This window comes from Anomalospiza imberbis, chromosome 7 (genome assembly GCF_031753505.1).
Source record: "Anomalospiza imberbis isolate Cuckoo-Finch-1a 21T00152 chromosome 7, ASM3175350v1, whole genome shotgun sequence".
NCBI classification, from domain to species: domain Eukaryota; kingdom Metazoa; phylum Chordata; class Aves; order Passeriformes; family Viduidae; genus Anomalospiza; species Anomalospiza imberbis.
Genome location: NC_089687.1, coordinates 23,042,330 through 23,063,170, shown reverse-complemented (window position 1 = coordinate 23,063,170; position 20,841 = coordinate 23,042,330). Strand labels below are relative to the sequence as shown.

At 39.7% G+C, this 20,841-nt stretch overlaps 1 protein-coding gene across 1 annotated transcript in view; it reads left to right on the top strand.

Annotated features, from left to right (window-relative positions):
• The window catches only part of TTN (titin), a 239,148-nt gene extending 220,260 nt beyond the window's left edge, over window positions 1-18,888 (top strand). The window contains 22 exon segments of the mRNA XM_068195998.1: window positions 86-388; window positions 471-776; window positions 865-1,155; window positions 1,276-1,575; window positions 1,686-1,991; window positions 2,240-2,545; window positions 2,644-2,925; window positions 3,199-3,792; window positions 3,894-4,181; window positions 4,302-4,601; window positions 5,050-5,352; window positions 5,632-5,934; window positions 6,051-6,635; window positions 6,774-7,079; window positions 7,176-7,475; window positions 7,712-8,287; window positions 8,379-8,684; window positions 9,359-9,952; window positions 10,070-16,023; window positions 16,110-16,263; window positions 17,195-17,488; window positions 17,613-18,888. Of these exon segments, the coding sequence (XP_068052099.1) occupies window positions 86-388; window positions 471-776; window positions 865-1,155; window positions 1,276-1,575; window positions 1,686-1,991; window positions 2,240-2,545; window positions 2,644-2,925; window positions 3,199-3,792; window positions 3,894-4,181; window positions 4,302-4,601; window positions 5,050-5,352; window positions 5,632-5,934; window positions 6,051-6,635; window positions 6,774-7,079; window positions 7,176-7,475; window positions 7,712-8,287; window positions 8,379-8,684; window positions 9,359-9,952; window positions 10,070-16,023; window positions 16,110-16,263; window positions 17,195-17,488; window positions 17,613-17,911 (13,250 nt within the window). The 3' untranslated portion in view covers window positions 17,912-18,888.
• The last annotated feature ends 1,953 nt before the right edge of the window (window positions 18,889-20,841 follow it).

The following is a 20,841-nucleotide window of genomic DNA, read 5'->3' as shown; positions in this document are numbered from 1 at the left end:
AAACACTTCTCAATATTAGTTCTTTTCTTCTGACTGAGGTATTTATAATTACTAACATTTTCCTCCCCACCTTTTTCCTGTTTAGTCCCACCAAGCCCACCCTCAAGGCCAGAAGTCTATTCTGTGTCTGCAAGTGCCATGGCCATTCGCTGGGAGGAACCCTATCATGATGGTGGCAGCAAAGTCATTGGATACTGGGTGGAAAAGAAGGAGCGCAATACCATCCTTTGGGTGAAGGAGAACAAAGTACCATGCTGTGACTGCAACTATAAAGTTACAGGGTTGGTGGAAGGCCTAGAATATCAATTCAGAACCTATGCTCTAAATGCTGCAGGTGTTAGCAAAGCTAGTGAAGCTTCCAGACCTGTAGTGGCTCAAAATCCAGTTGGTAAGTATTACTTTTAGAGTTATGTTGTTATTTAAACTAAAATAGGATTGCATATCTCATTTTTTCTGCTTTATTCCTCCAGATCCACCAGGAAGACCAGAAGTAACAGATGTCACCAGATCTACAGTGTCACTGAGCTGGTCACCTCCACTTTATGATGGTGGAAGCAAAATAATAGGATATATTATTGAGCGCAAACCATATAACGAATCTGGTGATGGACGTTGGCTGAAATGCAATTATACCATTGTCTCAGAAAACTTTTTTACTGTGACAGCTCTTAGTGAAGATGAAGCCTATGAATTCCGTGTACTAGCAAAGAATGCTGCTGGCGTGATTAGCAAAGGATCTGAATCAACCGGTGCTGTCATTTGCAAAGATGAATACAGTAAGGAATATTTACTTGAAACAATTAAAAACATAATGTTCTATTTTTAGTACTGTCATGTAATTTTTTTTCAAATCTCTTTTTCCAGCACCACCAAAGGCTGAACTTGATGCCAGACTCCAGGGAGAAGTTTTGAGCATTAGGGCTGGATCAGATCTTGTTCTTGATGCAGCCATTGGTGGAAAACCAGAACCGAAAGTCTTCTGGTCCAAAGGTGACAGGGAACTGGAGCTATGTGAAAAGATATCTCTGCAATATACCAGTAAACGAGCTATTGCAATTATCAAGTTCTGTGACAGAAGTGATAGTGGAAAATATACCCTAACAGTTAAAAATGCCAGTGGGATGAAACAAATTTCTGTTCTTGTCAAAGTGCTTGGTATGTATCCCGTCATTAGTATTCATACTTAGAATACTGAAAAAATCACCATTCTTTTAAATAAGAATGAGATGCTTTTCCTTAGCCGCTAATAATAGTACTTATATTTGATTCCTACAGATTCACCAGGTCCATGTGCAGGCAAAATCACAGTTAGCAGAGTAACAGAAGAGAAATGTACTCTGGCATGGAACATTCCTGAGGAAGATGGAGGTGCAGAAATCACTCACTACATCATAGAAAGGCGTGAAACCAGCAGACTTCACTGGGTGATTGTTGAGGCTGAATGCCAGACTTTATCAACTGTAGTAACAAAACTTATTAAAAATAATGAATACATTTTCCGTGTAAGAGCTGTCAACAAATATGGACCAGGTGTTCCACTTGAATCAGAAACTGTGATTGCCAGGAATGCTTTCAGTGAGTGTTACTACCTTCGATTCTGCATCAGAATTTGTGGAATAATTCTCATGGATAAACAATGTGTTGAGCAATCTTTTTTTTTTTTCTCTCACTTTTTAAAAAAATAGCTATTCCAACACAGCCTGGTGCTCCTGAAGAAGTGAGTGTTGGCAAGGAGCATATCATTATTCAGTGGTCAAAACCAGAATCAGATGGTGGCAGTGAGATTAAGGACTATCTTGTGGACAAACGTGAAAGGAAAAGTCTGCGCTGGACACGAGTGAATAGAGATTTTACCATTTATGACACCAGACTGAAAGTCACTGGTCTCATGGAAGGGAGCCAGTACCAATTCCGTGTCACTGCAGTGAATGCTGCTGGAAACAGTGAACCTAGTGAAGCTTCACAATACATGCTATGTAAAGAACCATCATGTAAGTTTCTACGTTTAAAATATGTTTTAATATTTATTTATAATAATGGAGCGTAAATTCACATTGACACTTTAACTAAGAAACCCATAACCACACATAAACTCACTGAAGTAGATAGTATTGGAATAACTTAAAAACAGTTATAGTTCATATTAAATGCATTTCCTGGAATTAGCTGTCTGGAAATTGGTTTGAACTGTAAAATGTTTTCTGCACCAATATAAACTGCATTTTCTTCTTTTTCAAAGACACTCCTGCATCACCTTCAGTTCCAAGAGTTGTGGATACTACAATGCACAGCATAAGTTTAGCATGGTCAAAGCCCACATATGATGGTGGGGCTGACCTCTTAGGCTATGTTCTTGAAATGAAAGAAGAAGGTAGTGAACAGTGGTATCGAGCGCATACAACCGCCACTCTGAGGAATGCTGAGTTCACCGTGACGGGTCTTAAAACAAACCAGAAATACCAATTCCGAGTTGCTGCAACAAACGTGAATGGTATGAGTGAATTTAGTGAATCATCAGCAGAAATTGAACCTGTGGAAAGAATAGGTAATTTGAAAACCTAATATATATTTGAAGGAAATTATATTTTCCTTTAGGACTTTTGTAAGATTAACTAATTCCATATTTCTTATACCCTTCATCAGAAACACCTGAACTTGAGCTTGCTGATGATCTGAAGAAGACAGTTACAGTCAGAGCTGGTGGTTCCCTGCGCCTAATGGTCTCTGTATCTGGCAGACCTGCTCCTGTAATCACATGGAGCAAGGAGGGTGTTGACCTTGTAAGTCGAGGTATTATTGATACTACAGACAGCTACACTCTGCTTATAGTGGATAAAGTTAATCGGTATGATGCTGGAAAATACATCATTGAGGCTGAAAATCAATCAGGAAAAAAATCTGCAACTATTTCTGTGAAGGTGTATGGTAAGTACTGCTACAATTGTATATGAGCATTACAGCACTCTGCATGTTCATTGCTCACACTAAGTGTAATTTATTTCCAAAGGAAGTTTGCATTTTAAATAACATGAGAATGAGAATTCAAAGAAGCAATCTAATCAAAAGGAAAATGCATAGTTTCTGGAGCTGTGCTAGTTTATAAATCAAATCCCAGCATTTTTGTTTTATGCAGAAGTAGTAATTGACTGTAAAATGAAAGGATGCAAAAAGGGGAAAAAAATTGTTTGTTTGTTTTAGACACACCTGGTCCACCACCTGCAGTGAGAGTTAAGGAAGTATCAAAAGATTCTGTGACACTTACTTGGGACATTCCAGTCATTGATGGTGGAGCCCCAGTCAACAATTACATAATTGAGAAACGTGAAGCGTCCATGAGAGCTTACAAGACTGTCACTACCAAATGCAGCAAGACATTTTACAGAGTTACTGGACTTCTGGAAGGAGCTTTGTATTATTTCAGAGTACTCCCAGAAAATATTTACGGCATTGGTGAAGGCTGTGAAACATCTGATGCAGTACTGGTATCTGATGTCCCCATGGTACCACAAAAACTCGAAGTCATTGACACCACTAAATCAACTGTTACCCTTGCTTGGGAGAAACCATTGCATGATGGTGGCAGCAGATTGACTGGCTATGTCATTGAGGCCAGCAAAGCTGGAACAGAAAGATGGTTGAAGGTAGTGACGTTGAAGCCTACCGTCTACGAGCATACCATAATCTCTCTCAATGAAGGTGAACAGTACTTGTTCAGGGTCAGAGCACAGAATCAGAAGGGCGTGTCAGAACCACGCGAGATTGTCACAGCAGTGACAGTTCAAGACCGAAAAGGTAGGTGTCTACTGTTGAAAACAGTAGGGTCAAGCTTACACCAAATGAATGTGATAGTTACAAAACAGGTATTTAAAATATCAATTATTTGCTTTCCTTAGTTCTACCAACAATTGACTTCACTGGAATACCTCAGAAGACAATCCACGTACCTGCTGGCAAGCCTATTGAATTAGCCATTCCAATTGAAGGACGACCACCTCCTACTGTATCTTGGTTCTTTTCTGGTTCTAAACTAAAAGAATCAGAACGCATCAAAATGGAAACTGCTGCCAAAATGGCCAAATTAACCGTGCGTGAGACCACCATACATGACACAGGGGAGTATACACTTGAACTGAAGAACACAACTGGAACAGTTACTGATACAGTAAAGGTTATAATCCTTGGTAAGAGTTAATCAAAATAATTTTCCATGACCTTCCTCTATTTAAACTCTTATATGAGAAATATGATCCTTTTTTTGCACCTGTTTTGTAAGCTTCTTTTCTGTTTTTTTTTCCCCCTAGACAAGCCTGGACCACCTGTTGGACCTATCAGAATTGATGAAATTGATGCAAATTATGTAACCATCTCCTGGGAGCCTCCTGAGCTGGATGGTGGAGCTGCTCTTAGCGGATATGTGGTAGAACAGCGTGATGCTCACCGTCCTGGATGGCTGCCAGTTTCAGAGTCAGTAACCAGGACAACATTTAAGTTCACCAGACTTGTTGAAGGTGCAGAATACGTGTTCCGTGTAGCTGCTACAAACCGCTTTGGGATTGGATCTTACCTGCAGTCTGAAATTATAGAATGCAAGAGCAGAATCCGTAAGTCTGAATTTTTCTTCATTCTCTATCTTTAAAAATATATGTTTAAATGGGCCTATATGTCCACACATATACTAGAATTTTCTAGATGTTGCTACTTCCTTTTGCTGGATAGAATTGTACATTATGATCCATAGTAATCGTGTTATTTTCCAGTGGAAAAATGCCATCCATAAATGGGTACAGGTATTACAGATGTGCATCACAGAACGTGGATGGTAAACTTGGATTTTCTGCTCAAGTCTACCATCAATCTTGAAAAATTGCTTTACTCCATTACAAAACAAGAAGTTTTTCACTGACCTGATTTGTAAATTATGTAGGTAATTGCTAATAAAAGAGTTTGACAAGATGTTGATATTATGTTGTTATTCACAATATGTCACATCCTACTAGTGTGTAAAGTCATCTGACACTTACTTCACTGATTCCATGTCATGTTTTACAGGTATTCCTGGTCCTCCTGGCACTCCAGAAGTGTTTGATATCTCTCGAGATGGCATGACATTGACTTGGTATCCTCCAGAAGATGATGGTGACTCACAGATTACTGGTTATATTGTGGAACGCAAAGAAGTTAGAGCAGATAGATGGATCCGTGTAAATAAAGTTCCAGTCACCATGACTCGTTACCGTTCCACTGGGTTGGTTGAAGGATTAGAATATGAACACCGGGTCACAGCAATCAATGCCAGAGGCACTGGGAAACCCAGCCGCCCTTCCAAGTCTGCTGTTGCCAGAGATCCAATTGGTAAGTAATTTCTGACAAAGATTAAGCACACGATGGTAGAAGGGAATGACATTATGGTAGAATTAATTCTAATTTGGAAATTTTTCTGGGTATATTAACAAATGAGATTCTGACTGGAGAAAACAAAGAAAATATTAGTGAAAATCTTTCATTCAAAGTTTTCCTTTTTTAATTCACTGTAGACTCATTACAGATTGTAAGTTGCAAGTTAGCATTTATTTCATCTTCCGAATATTCATAGAAACAAATCCCACCTGCCTATCTGATCTTCTCTTCCAGCTCCTCCAGGTAAACCTCAGAACCCAAGAGTCACTGATACGACAAGAACATCTGTCTCCCTGGCTTGGAGTCCACCAGAAGATGAAGGTGGTTCTAAAGTTACTGGCTATTTAATTGAGATGCAGAAGGTTGATCAATTTGAATGGACCAAATGCAATACTACACCGACCAAGATTCGGGAATACACCTTGACACATCTTCCCCAGGGTGCAGAGTACAGATTCAGAGTGCTAGCCTGTAATGCTGGTGGGCCAGGAGAACCTGCTGAAGTACCAGGAACAGTCAAAATTACAGAAATGCTTGGTAAGCATTTCAAGCCTTAGCTCTTGGTGAAAGCAGTCCTAAAAAAATTTTTGCCTAAAGCAGGTATGATATCATCTGTAGAATAACACAGCATGATGTGTTATTTTTGTTTACAGAATATCCTGACTATGAACTTGATGAAAAATACCAAGAAGGTCTCATGGTGAGACAAGGAGGAGTAATCAGGCTTACAATACCCATTAAGGGTAAGCCCATCCCAGTGTGCAAATGGACAAAAGAAGGACAGGACATCAGCAAAAGGGCCATGATTGCGACTTCTGAGACTCACACAGAACTTGTGATCAAAGATGCAGAAAGAGAAGATTCAGGCACCTATGATTTGGTACTTGAAAACAAGTGTGGCAAGAAAGCCGTGTACATTAAAGTCAGAGTGATTGGCATTCCAAATCCACCAGAAGGACCACTTGAATATGATGATATACAAGCTCGTTCTGTCAGAGTAAGCTGGAGACCTCCTACAGATGATGGTGGCGCAGATATCCTGGGTTATATTGTAGAGAGAAGAGAAGTACCGAAGACTGCCTGGTACACTGTTGACTCTAGAGTGAAAGGGACATCACTAGTGGTGAAAGGACTCAAAGAAAATGTGGAATATCACTTCCGTGTTTCTGCTGAAAACCATTTCGGTATTAGCAAATCTCTCAAATCTGAAGAACCAGCAGTACCAAAGACACCTCTAAGTAAGTTTTCTTTTAGACTCAAAAAAAAAATTAATTACTATATTATACAACATTATATGCAGAAATATTAATGCTATGTCACTGTAATTTTATTATTATTATTATTATTATTATTATTATTATTATCATTATTAACAGATCCACCAGAGCCTCCAAACAACCCACCTGAAGTACTTGATGTTACAAAGAGTTCTGTCAACTTGTCCTGGTCCAGACCTAAAGATGATGGTGGTTCTCGTGTAACTGGCTACTATATTGAACGTAAAGAAACATCTACAGAAAAATGGGTCCGGCATAATAAGACACAGATTACCACTACAATGTACACAGTCACAGGACTTGTTCCAGATGCTGAATATCAGTTCCGTGTCATTGCTCAAAATGACATTGGTGAAAGTGAAGCAAGTCCTGCTTCTGAACCAGTTGTATGCAAGGATCCATTCGGTAAGATAATGGCCGCATTAACAGATTTTTTGAAGAGCAGCTTAATGACATTTAGAGAAAAACTGATTTTCTGTTTTAATTTATTTTAATTTTCAGACAAACCGAGCCAACCTGGAGAAATTGAGATCACTTCTATCTTTAAGGACAGCATTACATTAGAATGGGAACGACCTGAAAGTGATGGTGGCAAAGAGATCCTTGGCTATTGGGTTGAATATCGCCAGTCCGGAGAAAGCACCTGGAAAAAATGCAATAAGGAACGCATCAAGGACAGGCAGTTTACAGTAGGAGGTTTATTAGAGGCCACAGAATATGAGTTCCGTGTTTTTGCAGAAAATCAGACTGGCCTCAGCAGACCTCGAAGGACTGCTATGGCAGTGAAAACTAAATTAACATGTAAGCAAAAATTCATTGTCACATTTGCTGTGATATTGTAATTTGCTGCGTCATAAACCATGGTGCTGCATTTAACATGCTGCCTATTTGTTTTACATGATATTTGCTAACATGACTATCCCAAAGGACAGTCTCTCAAGAGGATCAAGTATAAATGAAAATCAATTTCCAGTAATACAGTAATAGAGGAAAATTTCATAGTAATCATCATTATTTTCTTATTTTCTTTGTCACAGCTGGAGAAGCACCTGCCATAAAAAAAGAAATGCAGGATGTTACAACTAAACTGGGTGAGGCAGCTCAGCTGACATGCCAGATTGTTGGGAGACCTTTGCCTGATATTAAATGGTACCGCTTTGGCAAAGAGCTGGTACAAAGCAGAAAATACAAAATGTCATCTGATGGACGCAATCATACACTGACAGTAATGACAGATGAACAGGAGGATGAAGGTCTCTACACTTGTATGGCTACCAATGATGTTGGAGAAATTGAAACTAGTGGCAAGCTATTATTGCAGGCTCCTCCTCAGTTCCACCCAGGCTTCCCATTGAAAGAGAAATACTACGCAGGTGCAGGTGGCACCCTCCGCCTTCATGTTGTCTATATTGGCCGGCCAGTACCAGCAATAACTTGGTTCCACGGCAACAAACCTTTGAGAGGATCAGAAACAGTTACTATTGAGAACACAGAACAATATACTCATCTTGCTATTAAGAATGTCCAGCACAAGACTCATGCTGGGAAGTACAAAGTACAACTCAGTAATACATTTGGAACTGTTGACACTGTACTTAATGTGGAAATACAAGGTAATTAATTTTCTTTTCAGTATTTTGTGGAATATTTTCTCAAATATTGACTGGAAAAACAAACAAAAATGTTGTGCTTTTTCTTGTACAGATAAACCGGATAAACCAGTAGGACCAATTGTTATAGAGTCTATACTGAAGAATTCTGTGGTGATAAGCTGGAAACCACCAGAGGATGATGGAGGTGTAATGATAACCAATTACATCATAGAGAAACGTGAAGCCAAGGAAGGGGCAGAATGGCAACTTGTATCTTCAAGTATTTCAGGCACAACCTGTAGAATTGTTAACCTAACTGAAAATGCAGGCTATTATTTCCGTGTTTCTGCTCAGAATATGTACGGCATTAGTGAAGCACTGGAGGTCTCATCAGTAGTTTTTATAAAGCCTCCATTTGGTAAGTAGAGCCCAAAATATCAATGTCTGTATGCCCCCATGTTTTCATTTAAGCCCAGCCCCACGCAGCTGTTTGATCACTGCCCCACCTGTGGGATCAGGGAGAGAATCAGAAGGGTAAAAGCTGAAAAACTCTTGGGTTGAGATGAAGACGGTTTAATAGGAAAGGCAAAAGCTGCGTGCACCAGCAATGCAAAACAAGGAAATCATTCCCTGCTTCCCATGGGCAGAAAGGTGTTCAGCCATCTCCAGAAGAGCAGGGCCCCCATCACACGTAACAGTGGCTTGGGAAGACAAATGCCATCACTTCAAATGTCCCACCCTTCCCCCATTTTATATACTGAGCATGGTGTCATATGGTCTGGAATATCCCTTTGGTAAGTTGGGCTCACCTGTCCAGGCTGTGTCTCCTCCCACCTTTTGATGCACCCCCAACTTCCTCACCAGCATGGCAGTACAAAAAGCAGAAAAGGTCCTGGCTCTGTGTAAGCTCTGCTCAGCAATAACAAAAACATCTCCATATTATCAACCTTGTGTTCAGCCCAAATCCAAAGCACAGCCCCATATTAGCCATTGTGAAGAAAGTTAACTGTACCCTAGCCAAAACCAGCCTATCCTGTCATTAATTAGTAAGGCAAGCTCACTTCAGTTTTTGAACTTTGTTATTCTTTACAGAAAAACCAGGACAACCCGGCCAGCCAGTAGCAAGTGCTGTCACAAAGGATTCTTGTGTTGTCTCATGGAAACCCCCTGCAAGTGATGGCGGTGCAAAGATTAGAACTTACTATCTTGAGAAGCGTGAGAAAAAACAAAACAAGTGGATTTCTGTAACAACAGATGAAATTCGTGAAACAGTCTACTCTGTGAAAGATCTTATTGAAGGTCTTGAATATGAGTTCCGTGTAAAATGTGAAAATCTTGGTGGTGAAAGTGAGTGGAGTGAGGTATCCCAACCAGTCATTCCAAAATCTGATGTACCAATTAAAGCTCCACATTTCAAGGAAGAACTAAGGAATCTGAATGTGAAATTTCAAGCTAATGCCACATTTGTCTGCAAAGTCACTGGTCATCCTAAGCCAATTGTCAAGTGGTACAGACAGGGCAAAGAAATAATGCCAGATGGGGAAAAGATCAAGATACAGGAATTCAAGGGTGGATATTACCAGCTGGTCATCACGAATGTAACAGATGATGATGCCACGGTATATCAAGTTAGAGCTACCAACCAAGGAGGATCTGTGTCTGGCACTGCCTCTCTGGATGTTGAAGGTGAATGAAGGGTCTTGATAATCAAGACAAATTAATTTTAATTTTGAATATTTAGACTGTTGATGCTCTTCTTGTGTGCTTTTGGTTATGTGTTTTTTCTTCCTCTTTGTATTCCAGTTCCTGCAAAGATTCATTTGCCCAAAAATTTGGAAGGCATGGGAGCTGTTCATGCCCTCCGAGGGGAAGTGGTGAGCATCAAGATTCCATTCAGTGGCAAGCCACCCCCTGTGATCACATGGCAGAAGGGACAAGATCTCATTGATACTAATGGACACTACCAAGTCATTGTTACACGATCATTCACATCTCTTGTTTTCCCAAATGGTGTTGACAGAAAAGATGCAGGGTTTTACATTGTTTGTGCCAAAAACAGATTTGGAATTGATCAAAAAACAGTTGAGTTAGATGTGGCTGATGTGCCTGATCCACCAAGAGGTCTGAAGGTAACTGATGTTTCAAGGGATTCAGTCAACTTAACCTGGAATGAACCAGCTACTGATGGTGGAAGCAGGATCATAAACTACATTATTGAGAAACGTGCTACAACAGCAGAGCGATGGATTCGTGTTGCACAAGCTCGTGATACACGATATACAGTGGTGAACCTATTTGGCAAGACCACCTACCAGTTCCGAGTAATTGCAGAGAACAAGTTTGGCCAAAGTCAGCCTTCTGAACCTACTGATCCAATTGTAACAAAGGAAGATAAGACCAGAGTAATGAACTATGATGAAGAAGTTGATGAAACCAGAGAAATTACGGCAGCTAAAGCAGGTCACTATTCTACAAAGGAACTCTATGACAAATACATGATCGCAGAAGAGCTTGGACGTGGGCAGTTTGGCATTGCACACCGCTGTGTTGAGGCAGTTTCAAAAAAGACTTACCTGGCCAAATTTGTTAAAGTAAAGGGTGCAGACCAAGTTTTGGTAAAGAAAGAAATTTCCATTCTAAACATTGCTAGGCACCAAAATATCCTGTATCTTCATGAATCATTTGAGAGCCTAGAAGAATTGGTCATGATCTTTGAATTCATTTCTGGGGTTGACATCTTTGAAAGAATCAGCACAGCTTCATTTGAACTTAATGAAAGAGAAATAGTAAGTTATGTACGCCAGGTCTGTGATGCACTAGAATTTTTGCATCGTCATAGCATTGGACATTTTGATATTAAACCAGACAATATTATTTACTTCACAAGAAGAAGCTCCGTAATTAAAATTGTTGAATTTGGTCAAGCCAGACAGTTGAGGCCTGGAGACAGCTTTAGACTCCAGTTCACTTCTCCTGAATATTATGCACCTGAAGTACATCACCATGACTTGGTCAGCACAGCTACGGACATGTGGTCAGTTGGTGCTCTAACATACATACTGCTCAGTGGTCTTAACCCTTTCATTGCTGAAACAAACCAACAAGTTATTGAAAATATTCTAAATGCTGAATACAGCTTTGAGGATGAAGCATTCAAAGACATAAGCATCGAAGCCATGGACTTCATTGATCGCCTACTCGTAAAGGAAAGAAAATCTCGGATGACAGCTGCTGAAGCACTTAATCACGTGTGGCTAAAACAGCAGACGGAAAAGACCAGCACTAAAACCATTAAGACCTTGAGGCACAGGCGTTACTATCAAACTCTGGTAAAGAAGGAGTGGAACACAGTTGTGTCAGTAGCCCGCATTTCCTGTGGAGGTGCAATTAGATCCCAGAAGGGCATAACAGTGGCTAAAGTTAAAGTTGCCCCAATAGACATTGGGCCTATTGCTGGGCAGATAAAGCATAATGTTACAGAAGAAGGAGGCCATGCCAAATATGTATGTACGATTGAAAACTATGATGAGTCCACACAAGTCACATGGTACTTTGGTATGAGGCAATTAGAAAGCAGTGAGAAATATGAAATCAAATATGAAGATGGTGTGGCAACCATGTATGTCAAAGATGTTTCTAAATCAGATGATGGTACCTACAGATGCAAGGTAGTGAATGATTATGGGGAAGACAGCTCTTATGCAGAACTTTTTGTTAAAGGTGTGAGAGAAATTTCTGAGCACTACAGATGCAGAACTGTTAGAAAAGTGAAACGACGGGTTGATACTATGAGACTATTAGAGCATCCCCCAGAATTTACTCTGCCTTTGTATAACCGCACTGCATATGTTGGAGAAAATGTCAGGTTTGGAGTAACTATAACAGTTCACCCAGAACCTCGCTTAACATGGTACAAATCAGGCCAGAAAATCAAACCTGGGGATGATGATAAGAAGTATACTTTCGAATCAGACAAGGGTCTTTATCAACTTGTCATCAATAATGTCACTGAAGAGGATGATGCTGAATACAGTATTGTGGCACGCAATAAATATGGTGAAGACAGCTGCAAAGCTAAGCTGACTGTGATTCCGCATCCCCCTCCAGCAGATGCCACACTCAGGCCAATGTTTAAAAGACTGTTGGCAAATGCTGAATGTCAAGAAGGCCAAAATGTCAGTTTTGAGATCAGGGTATCTGGTGTGCCAAAACCAACGCTGACATGGGAGAAAGATGGTCAACCTCTATCCTTTGGTCCCAACTTTGATATAATTCATGAAGGCTTAGATTATTATGCTTTGCATATCAGAGATACTTTACCAGAAGACAGTGGCTACTACAGAGTTACTGCTACAAACAGTGCAGGATCTACAAGCTGTCAGGCTTATCTAAAAGTTGAACGCTTGAAATATGTCAAGCGTGAGTACAAGACAGAAGAAGAGCGGGAGAAGCATGTACAGAGGCAAATTGACAAGACCTTACGAATGGCAGAAATCCTTTCTGGGGTTGAAGCCGTTCCGCTGACACAAACTGCACAAGAGGCTCTCAGAGAAGCTGCTATATTATATAAACCAGCTGTTAGCTCAAAGACCGTTAAAGGTGAATATGAAATTCAGAAAGAAGAAAAGAAGGAGAAGGAGGAAAGGAGACTTCGCATGCCATATGAGATCCCAGAGCCTCGCAAACATGTGCGCGCTGCTCTTGAGGAAGATCAGCATATTAAACACTTTGTGCCTCTGTCAGACATGAAGTGGTACAAGAGGCTGCGAGACCAGTATGAAATGCCAGGAAAACTTGAGAGGACTGTTCAGAAACGCCAGAAACGCATACGTCTTTCCAGGTGGGAGCAATTCTATGTGATGCCACTGCCACGCATTTCTGATCAGTACAAGCCTAAATGGCGCATACCAAAGCTGACACAAGACGATCTTGAAATTGTGAGACCAGCACGCCGTCGTACCCCATCTCCAGAGTATGAATATCACTATAGACCAAGAAGGCGATCGCTTGGTGACTTGTCTGATGAGGAATTGCTCATGCCGATAGATGACTACTTAGCTATGAAGAGAACTGAAGAGGAAAGACTGCGCCTCGAAGAAGAGCTGGAGTTAGGCTTTTCTGCTTCCCCACCAAGTAGAAGCCCTCCACGCTTTGAACTGTCTGCCCTTCGATATTCTACTGCAGGAGCACAGGTCAGTTCAGAGGAAGAAAGAAAAAGAGAGCTGAGGTATTCAAGCTATCACATTCCAACTAAAGCTGAGACCAGTGCAAGCTATGCAGAGCTTCGTCAACGTCACGACAGGGCTGCCTACAGACCACCTAAACAAAAGCAAAGAATAATGGATGAACGGGAGGATGAAGAATTGCTCCGTCCTGTTGGCACTGATCAGAGACTCTCTGAATACAGGAGTGAGCTCAAATATATGGCAGAGGAAGAAAAGAGTAGACTCAGGAGAAGGAGGGAAAGAGAAATAACTGAGATCACATCAGAAGAAGAAGAAGAAATAGAAATGGTGCAATATGCTCACAGGGAATTTTCACCTCCCTCTAGATTACTAAGGAGAAGAAGATCCCTTTCTCCAACTTACATTGAGTTGATGCGTCCTATATCTGAATTAATTCGACCTCGCTCACGGCCTCCTGAAGAAAGTGAGAGAAGATCCCCAACACCAGAGAGAACTCGACCACGCTCACCTAGCCCAGTCTCTAGTGAAAGATCTCTCTCCCGGTTTGAGAGGATGGCAAGATTTGATATATTTTCTAGATACGAGTCCATGAAATCTGCTCTGAAAACTCAAAAAACGATGGAAAGGAAATACGAAGTTCTGACTCAGCAGCCTTTCACCCTTGACCATGCTCCTCGCATTACCCTGAGAATGCGCTCACACCGGGTACCGTGTGGCCATAATACTAGGTTCATTCTAAATGTCCAGTCAAAACCAACTGCCGAAGTGAAGTGGTACCACAACGGTATTGAGCTCCAAGAGAGCAGTAAGATACACTTTACCAATACGAGTGGTGTATTAACTCTGGAGATTCTAGACTGCCACATTGATGACAGTGGAACATACCGAGCTGTATGCACGAACTACAAAGGGGAATGCTCTGATTACGCAACACTAGATGTTACTGGAGGAGATTACACTACATACTCTTCCCAGAGGAGAGATGAAGAAGTACCAAGGTCAATTTTGCCTGACTTGACAAAAACAGAGGCATATGCAATCTCCTCATTTAAGAAAGCATCTGAAACAGAAGCAAGTTCCTCAGTAAGAGAGGTCAAATCAGAAGTGTCAGCAACAAGAGAATCACTTTTATCCTATGAACACTATGCTGCTTCTGAAGAAAAAGTCACTGCAGCTGAAAAAAAATCACTGGAAGAAAGGACTTCACACAAAGCATTTAAAAGCACTCTACCAGCAACAATCCTTACAAAGCCACGGTCAATCACAGTTTCCGAAGGGGAGACTGCAAGATTTTCCTGTGATGTTGATGGTGAACCAGCACCAACAATAACATGGCTCCGTGCAGGTCAACCTGTTGTTTCTTCAAGGCGCTTCCAAGTAACACGAACACAGTACAAGTCTACCTTTGAAATTTCTTCCGTCCAGCTATCAGATGAAGGAAGTTACACTGTTGTGGTGGAAAACTCTGAAGGAAGACAGGAAGCCCATTTTACTTTGACCATTCAAAGAACAAAAATTCCTGAAAAAACAATTACATCACCTCCAAGGATCAAATCTCCTGAGCCTCGTGTAAAGTCACCAGAGCCAGTTAAGTCCCCTAAACGAGTTAAATCTCCTGAACCCATCAGCAGTCCTCCAAAAGCTAAGTCACCACCTGGAGACAAAATGGTACCAACAGAGAAAGTACAATTACCAACTGCTTCTCCACCAAAGATAAAACAGCATCTAAAAGCAGAAACTCTTGGAGATAAGGTAAAGTTATCCTGTGCAGTTGAAAGCAATGTTTTAAGTGTCAGAGAGGTGGCTTGGTATAAGGATGGTAAAAAACTGAAAGAAAACCATCATTTCAAGTTTCATTATGCAGCAGATGGCACTTATGAGCTCAAAATCCATGAGCTTATGGAATCTGATAAAGGAGAATACACCTGTGAAATTATTGGGGAAGGAGGTGTTTCAAGAACTAACTTCCAGTTTACTGGCCAAGTATTTAAAAATATGTATTCCCAGGTAAGAGGTGTAACTGAATCTCATAAAACAGTTCAGAAAGAAGATGAGTTACTTCTGGCTTCTAGCCAGAAGAAATCAGTAGCAGCAGCTGAAGAGAAATCTGCAGTTCAAGAAGTCATTAAAAAGTCAATTGTTACAGAAGATGTCAGACAATTGAAAGCAGAAATTACAGCTTCTTCAACTAAAATGACAGTGTCTGAAGGGCAGAAAGTGACACTGAAGGCCAACATCCCTGGTGCCTCTGAAGTAAAATGGGTGCTGAATGGAATGGAGCTGAGAAATTCAGACGATTACAGATATGGTGTTTCTGGAAGTGATCACACACTAACTATCAAAAAGGCCAGTAATAAGGATGAAGGTATAATCACCTGTGAGGGTAAAACTGATGAAGGCATTATTAAATGCCAGTATGTTATGACCCTTTCTAAAGAGCGCTCCAGTGAACCAGCATTCATAATGCAGCCTAAGTCTCAAAACGTCAATGAAGGACAAGACGTGTTGTTCACCTGTGAAGTTTCTGGGGAGCCTTCTCCTGAAGTTGAGTGGTTAAAGAATAATCAACCTGTAAGTAATCATTTAAGATGTTTACTTGAAAAATAAAAATTATTAATAAAATTTATTTAATGAAACAATTTTTGTTCTCTCCTTAGATTGCAGTTTCATCGCACCTCAAAGTATCTCGCTCTAAAAATATATATTCTCTTGAGATTCGAAATGCCACAGTGAGTGACACCGGAAAATACACAGTCAAGGCAAAAAATTACCATGGGCAGTGTTCTGCTACAGCATCTTTGACTGTACTCCGTAAGTTTGTTCTTCAGATCTTGTGTTCAGAATAGTCACAACTTTTTCCTGTGGTGTGTCTACTAAAATTACTTACGATAAAATCCACTGGTGTTGACTTCAGTATTTTAAGAAGTCCATCTTTCTTTTGTGTATTACATATACAGCCACAAAACAGCATTAGAAATCTTTTTAACACCCACAGAGTAGCACAGAGGTGCTCTATTACATCAACAGGTGCATGTTAAAAGAAAGCTATGAGCATTTGTTCTAGGATGAGTATGTTAAGACCTTGGTGCTGGTAATTATTCTTCCCTTATTTCCTAACAAAATCTGTTACAATAAAATGAAGTCATTCCACAGTTAAATATTTTTATGGCAACTTAATTGAACTGGGTTTACTATTTTATTGGTTATACCATATCCCAGTTCCTAGCATCAAGGCGTGGTTGTGATATGCTTGCATGACTGTGTTTGGGTTTAAAGAAAAGCTGCAGTGATTGAGCTTTCCTGTTGCCCTTTATAGCTACAAAACAATGCAGTGAAATACAGATTTTACTGTTCTGTGTTTTTAAGAACTTGAAAACGTTTCACAGCATCTACAAATATGAACTGAGCACGCACAATTAATTTCTCAGTGTCTAATTCTAGTAATGGTTCTAATAAGAAACACTGTGTGGTGACCTGCTTTTTCTTAAGTATGTATGCTTTTCTTTGAAGATCATACATACTGTAAGTTTCATTGCCTATTTTTTAATTTCTAAATTACTGCTTGTGATTTGGATATCTTGAATCAAATAATTGTAAACAAGTGTATACTCCACTGCAGTTTTCCATTGAAAGCAAAGAATGCCATCTTCATTTCTGAAAAATTAACCATACAGAACTGCATGACTTTTTTAGTTAATGTGATGTTGTTGCTTTTTCCTTCTATGTTTGCAATGCTCCTCAGCTCTAGTTGAAGAACCTCCGAAAGAGGTAGTATTGAAGACCAGTGGCGACGCAAGCATGCACGAAAGTTTTTCTTCTCAGTCCTTTCAAATGGCTTCTTCTAAACAAGAGGCTTCATTCAGCAGTTTCAGCAGTAGCAGCATGACTGAAATGAAATTTGAAAGCATGTCTGCCAAAAGCATGTCCTCCATGAAAGAATCCTTTGTAGAGATGAGCTCCAGCAGTATTATGGGGAAATCTAGCATGGCTCAACTGGAGAGTTCAACTAGTAAAATGCTTAAATCAGGTCTGAGAGGTGAGCATTACAATTATTGGTAGAGTTAGTGCTTCAGCTATCCTGAAGTAGTCCTCAGAGTAAAGCTGCTTCATGGCTTAGTGAAAACAGACTAACTTGGCATTTCTTCTCCTATTTTATAAAGGAATACCACCCAAAATTGAAGCTCTCCCATCTGATATCAGCATCGAGGAAGGAAAAGTTCTCACACTATCCTGTGCCTTTTCGGGTGAACCTGCTCCTGAAATAACATGGTACTGCAGAGGGAGAAAAATTACCAGTCAGGACCAGCAAGGCAGATTCCACATTGAAACCAGTGAAGATCTAACCACCCTGATCATCATGGATGTCCAGAAGAATGACGGCGGACTTTATACTCTGAATTTAGGGAATGAATTTGGTACCGATTCTGCCACTGTGAATATAAATATCCGATCACCTTAGAGAGCTTAATCTTTATTATTTACACTTGTATTTTTACAAGTGATTCATATATGGACTGAAATATCTGATATGTAAATATAAAAGAAAAATATTTTTTTACCTACCTGAATGAGACAAGTCCAGATCTATACATTATGACTTATAGTCATTATTGACCTAAGATTTTAAAACACTTTTTTCACTGACATGTACATACTGTATATAGCCGAAGTTAACGGTTATGAAGTTTTGTACCGTTTATTTTATGACATTTTGAAACGTAACTTTTGGAACTAACAGTTGGCAGGGGAAAGTTTCCTAGCAAACGACTACCCTGCTCAACATTTAACTAATTTCTGCGCCTCAACTCATTGTTGATGTCTAAGAATGCCTCAACAGGTAGAGAGGCTCCCTGTTGAAGATTACCTACACCTAAGACATGATACTGTGCACAGTATTTCATACGTGCACAAATATTTATGTTGAATCAGAAATGTAAGGCATTGGTGATGTTTGCAATTACCCTCCTGTAAGCATTGCTTTAATGTTTTACATTGGATCTGATTGTGTCATAATTTTCATACCTGACTGACAATTTCTGGACAAAGTGCAAGCGGCCAGCACTTTGTTCACCCACTGTGTACTGTTTCTGACATACTGACTGCCTGAATAGCCTTTAAAAAAATAACATCACCTGGCCATCCCCTTAATCAACAAAGCTATTTAGGTATTCAAGTGCAGCAGCAGTACCCCATCTCGGAGGTTCTTAGGGTGCAGTGATTGAGTTTGTGTGGTAGTATTAGACACCCAGTAGTCACTTCCAGGCAACTAAGCAATGAACCACAGTTTGAAAACAAACTGTTGCTATAACATCAAATACCAGCCTGCACTTCAATTTGCTTTAGTCCTCCTAATGTAGTAATAGAGCTTGGTAGCTGTTGAACCTCCTTGAGATAGAATTGTTCATTTGAAATAAAGCATGCTTTCTGCACCATAAAGTCTGTGACTCCTTCTTTATTTATTATGCTGCTTTTACAGTTCCTGTACTACACTACAGAAAAAGACTTAAAAAAACAAAAGATGAGGTAGAAATGCAGTTCTCCAACGTAAACCAGGTCGTTGTTAACAATCCAGCCATCTATCAGAAATAGCCTATCCACCAGCTAGCCCTGGAAACTTACTTTAAAAAAATGTTGTTCATAAAATGTTCTTTATTGACAAAGGATAAATTCTAGCACATGCCTAAGCATTGTGCTGTTCTTATCCCTCTGTTATTTCCAGGCTTTCCTTTACACTTGTTGTAGTGTGTCTTGTTTCTTGGCAGCTGCAACTAGTAGAGACTAGTTGACCCTAATTGCCTGGACAACAAGTTGTCTTGTCACCTCCCTTGGGTGATTAATCAATTCTTCATCCCACAAGTCAGCTGACATATCTGTCAGAGCAAAGACTGTCTTCACATTTGGAGGGTTGTGGGAGGGGTTGGGATATGTTATCTATGGGGAAGAGTATCAAGGTCAAAGGAGCAAGTCTGCTTCTAGAACTCACTCTGTAGAAAAAGCTTGAGAGCAAACACATTCACTGAAATGCAACACTTCAGGAGCTGTAAGTGGAGCAAGAGCATTACTTAGCAAACATGATGCATTGCTATGACTTTCAGCATACCACTACTACTAAAAAAAAACCAAAAACCAAAAACCTGAAGTTCATCAGAAGAAGCAGATAGAATGTTTAAAAACCTATTCCAAAAAGACTCACTATCTTTTTTTATAAGAAGAACCTTTTTTTATACATTCCTATAATCCTGTATATTACCAATCACTATGTATCCAAATTATGCAGGAAAGCTAAGAAATGGGGACAAAACAAGGACTAACGAAAAAAATAAAGATTTCAGAAGAGCTAAGCTCTGGGTCAGGACAAAATCCAAACTTTTTCAAGTGATGGAAGCAGTAATTACAAGTATGAAAGAGTTTAAGAGTGCATGGTATTTCTTCCTTAGGGAGAAAAGTAAAAAAGAATAAAAATTAAGTATAAAAGGCTGTGTATTTTAATCTTTAAGCCTTTCAAAGATTATTAAAAAAAAAAAAAAACCTCAAGAAAGCTTCTAAATTTTTAAACATTTCTTTCGATGTTTAAAAACACCCCAACCAACAAACTGAATACAAGACAAAATGCATAGGTGCAATCTTGTCTAGCTAACAAATAACTTGTGTACACAGGCACATAAAAAAACTAACACTAAAAACACACTAGATATTTAATAATCTCAGCAGAAAGAGATAAATTATAGACAGCATCTGCAGATTTAACCATGGCCTCTTCTACACAAAGGCTACTGGAAACTCAATCTCACATGGCCTCTAGTGAGTCTCAAAATACTCACTCAATGAAGAGGAAACACACTGGTGTGACACTGTAAGCAAGTTCATCCTGCCAGTACCTCTCTGGCCCAACTTTGCACAGCACTTAAGCAAGTACTTTTGGCAGATGAGTCACTCATGTCTAAAAATAGGATTTAAAATACTTAGGGGCTTTGCTGAAACACAGCTTGAATAGATAATGTTGCAGGCTGACCAGCTGAGCCAGTGTTTTTCCACAAGACTGCTAAGCAAATGCTAGCCTAGAGTGACACTGCTGAAGTCACAACCTAAAGCTTCAATATTCCATTTCACAGAATACATCCTTAAGAATAATATTTTTCATGACAATAGATAAAACAGTCTCTGGATGAAAGGAAACATTTTGAATTATTTACTTATTATATCCAGGTCAAATACTGGGATTTCTAACTATTTAAGCTGACATTTGCTCTCATAGATAGATAGATAGATAGATCAGATCTATTGTGCTGTAAGTTTATAAAAATATCCCACCACTGATATAGTGTATGAAAGCATTTGGCACTCATGTTTCCTGAATGCTGATGTATAAGGAAAAACATTTTAACAAAG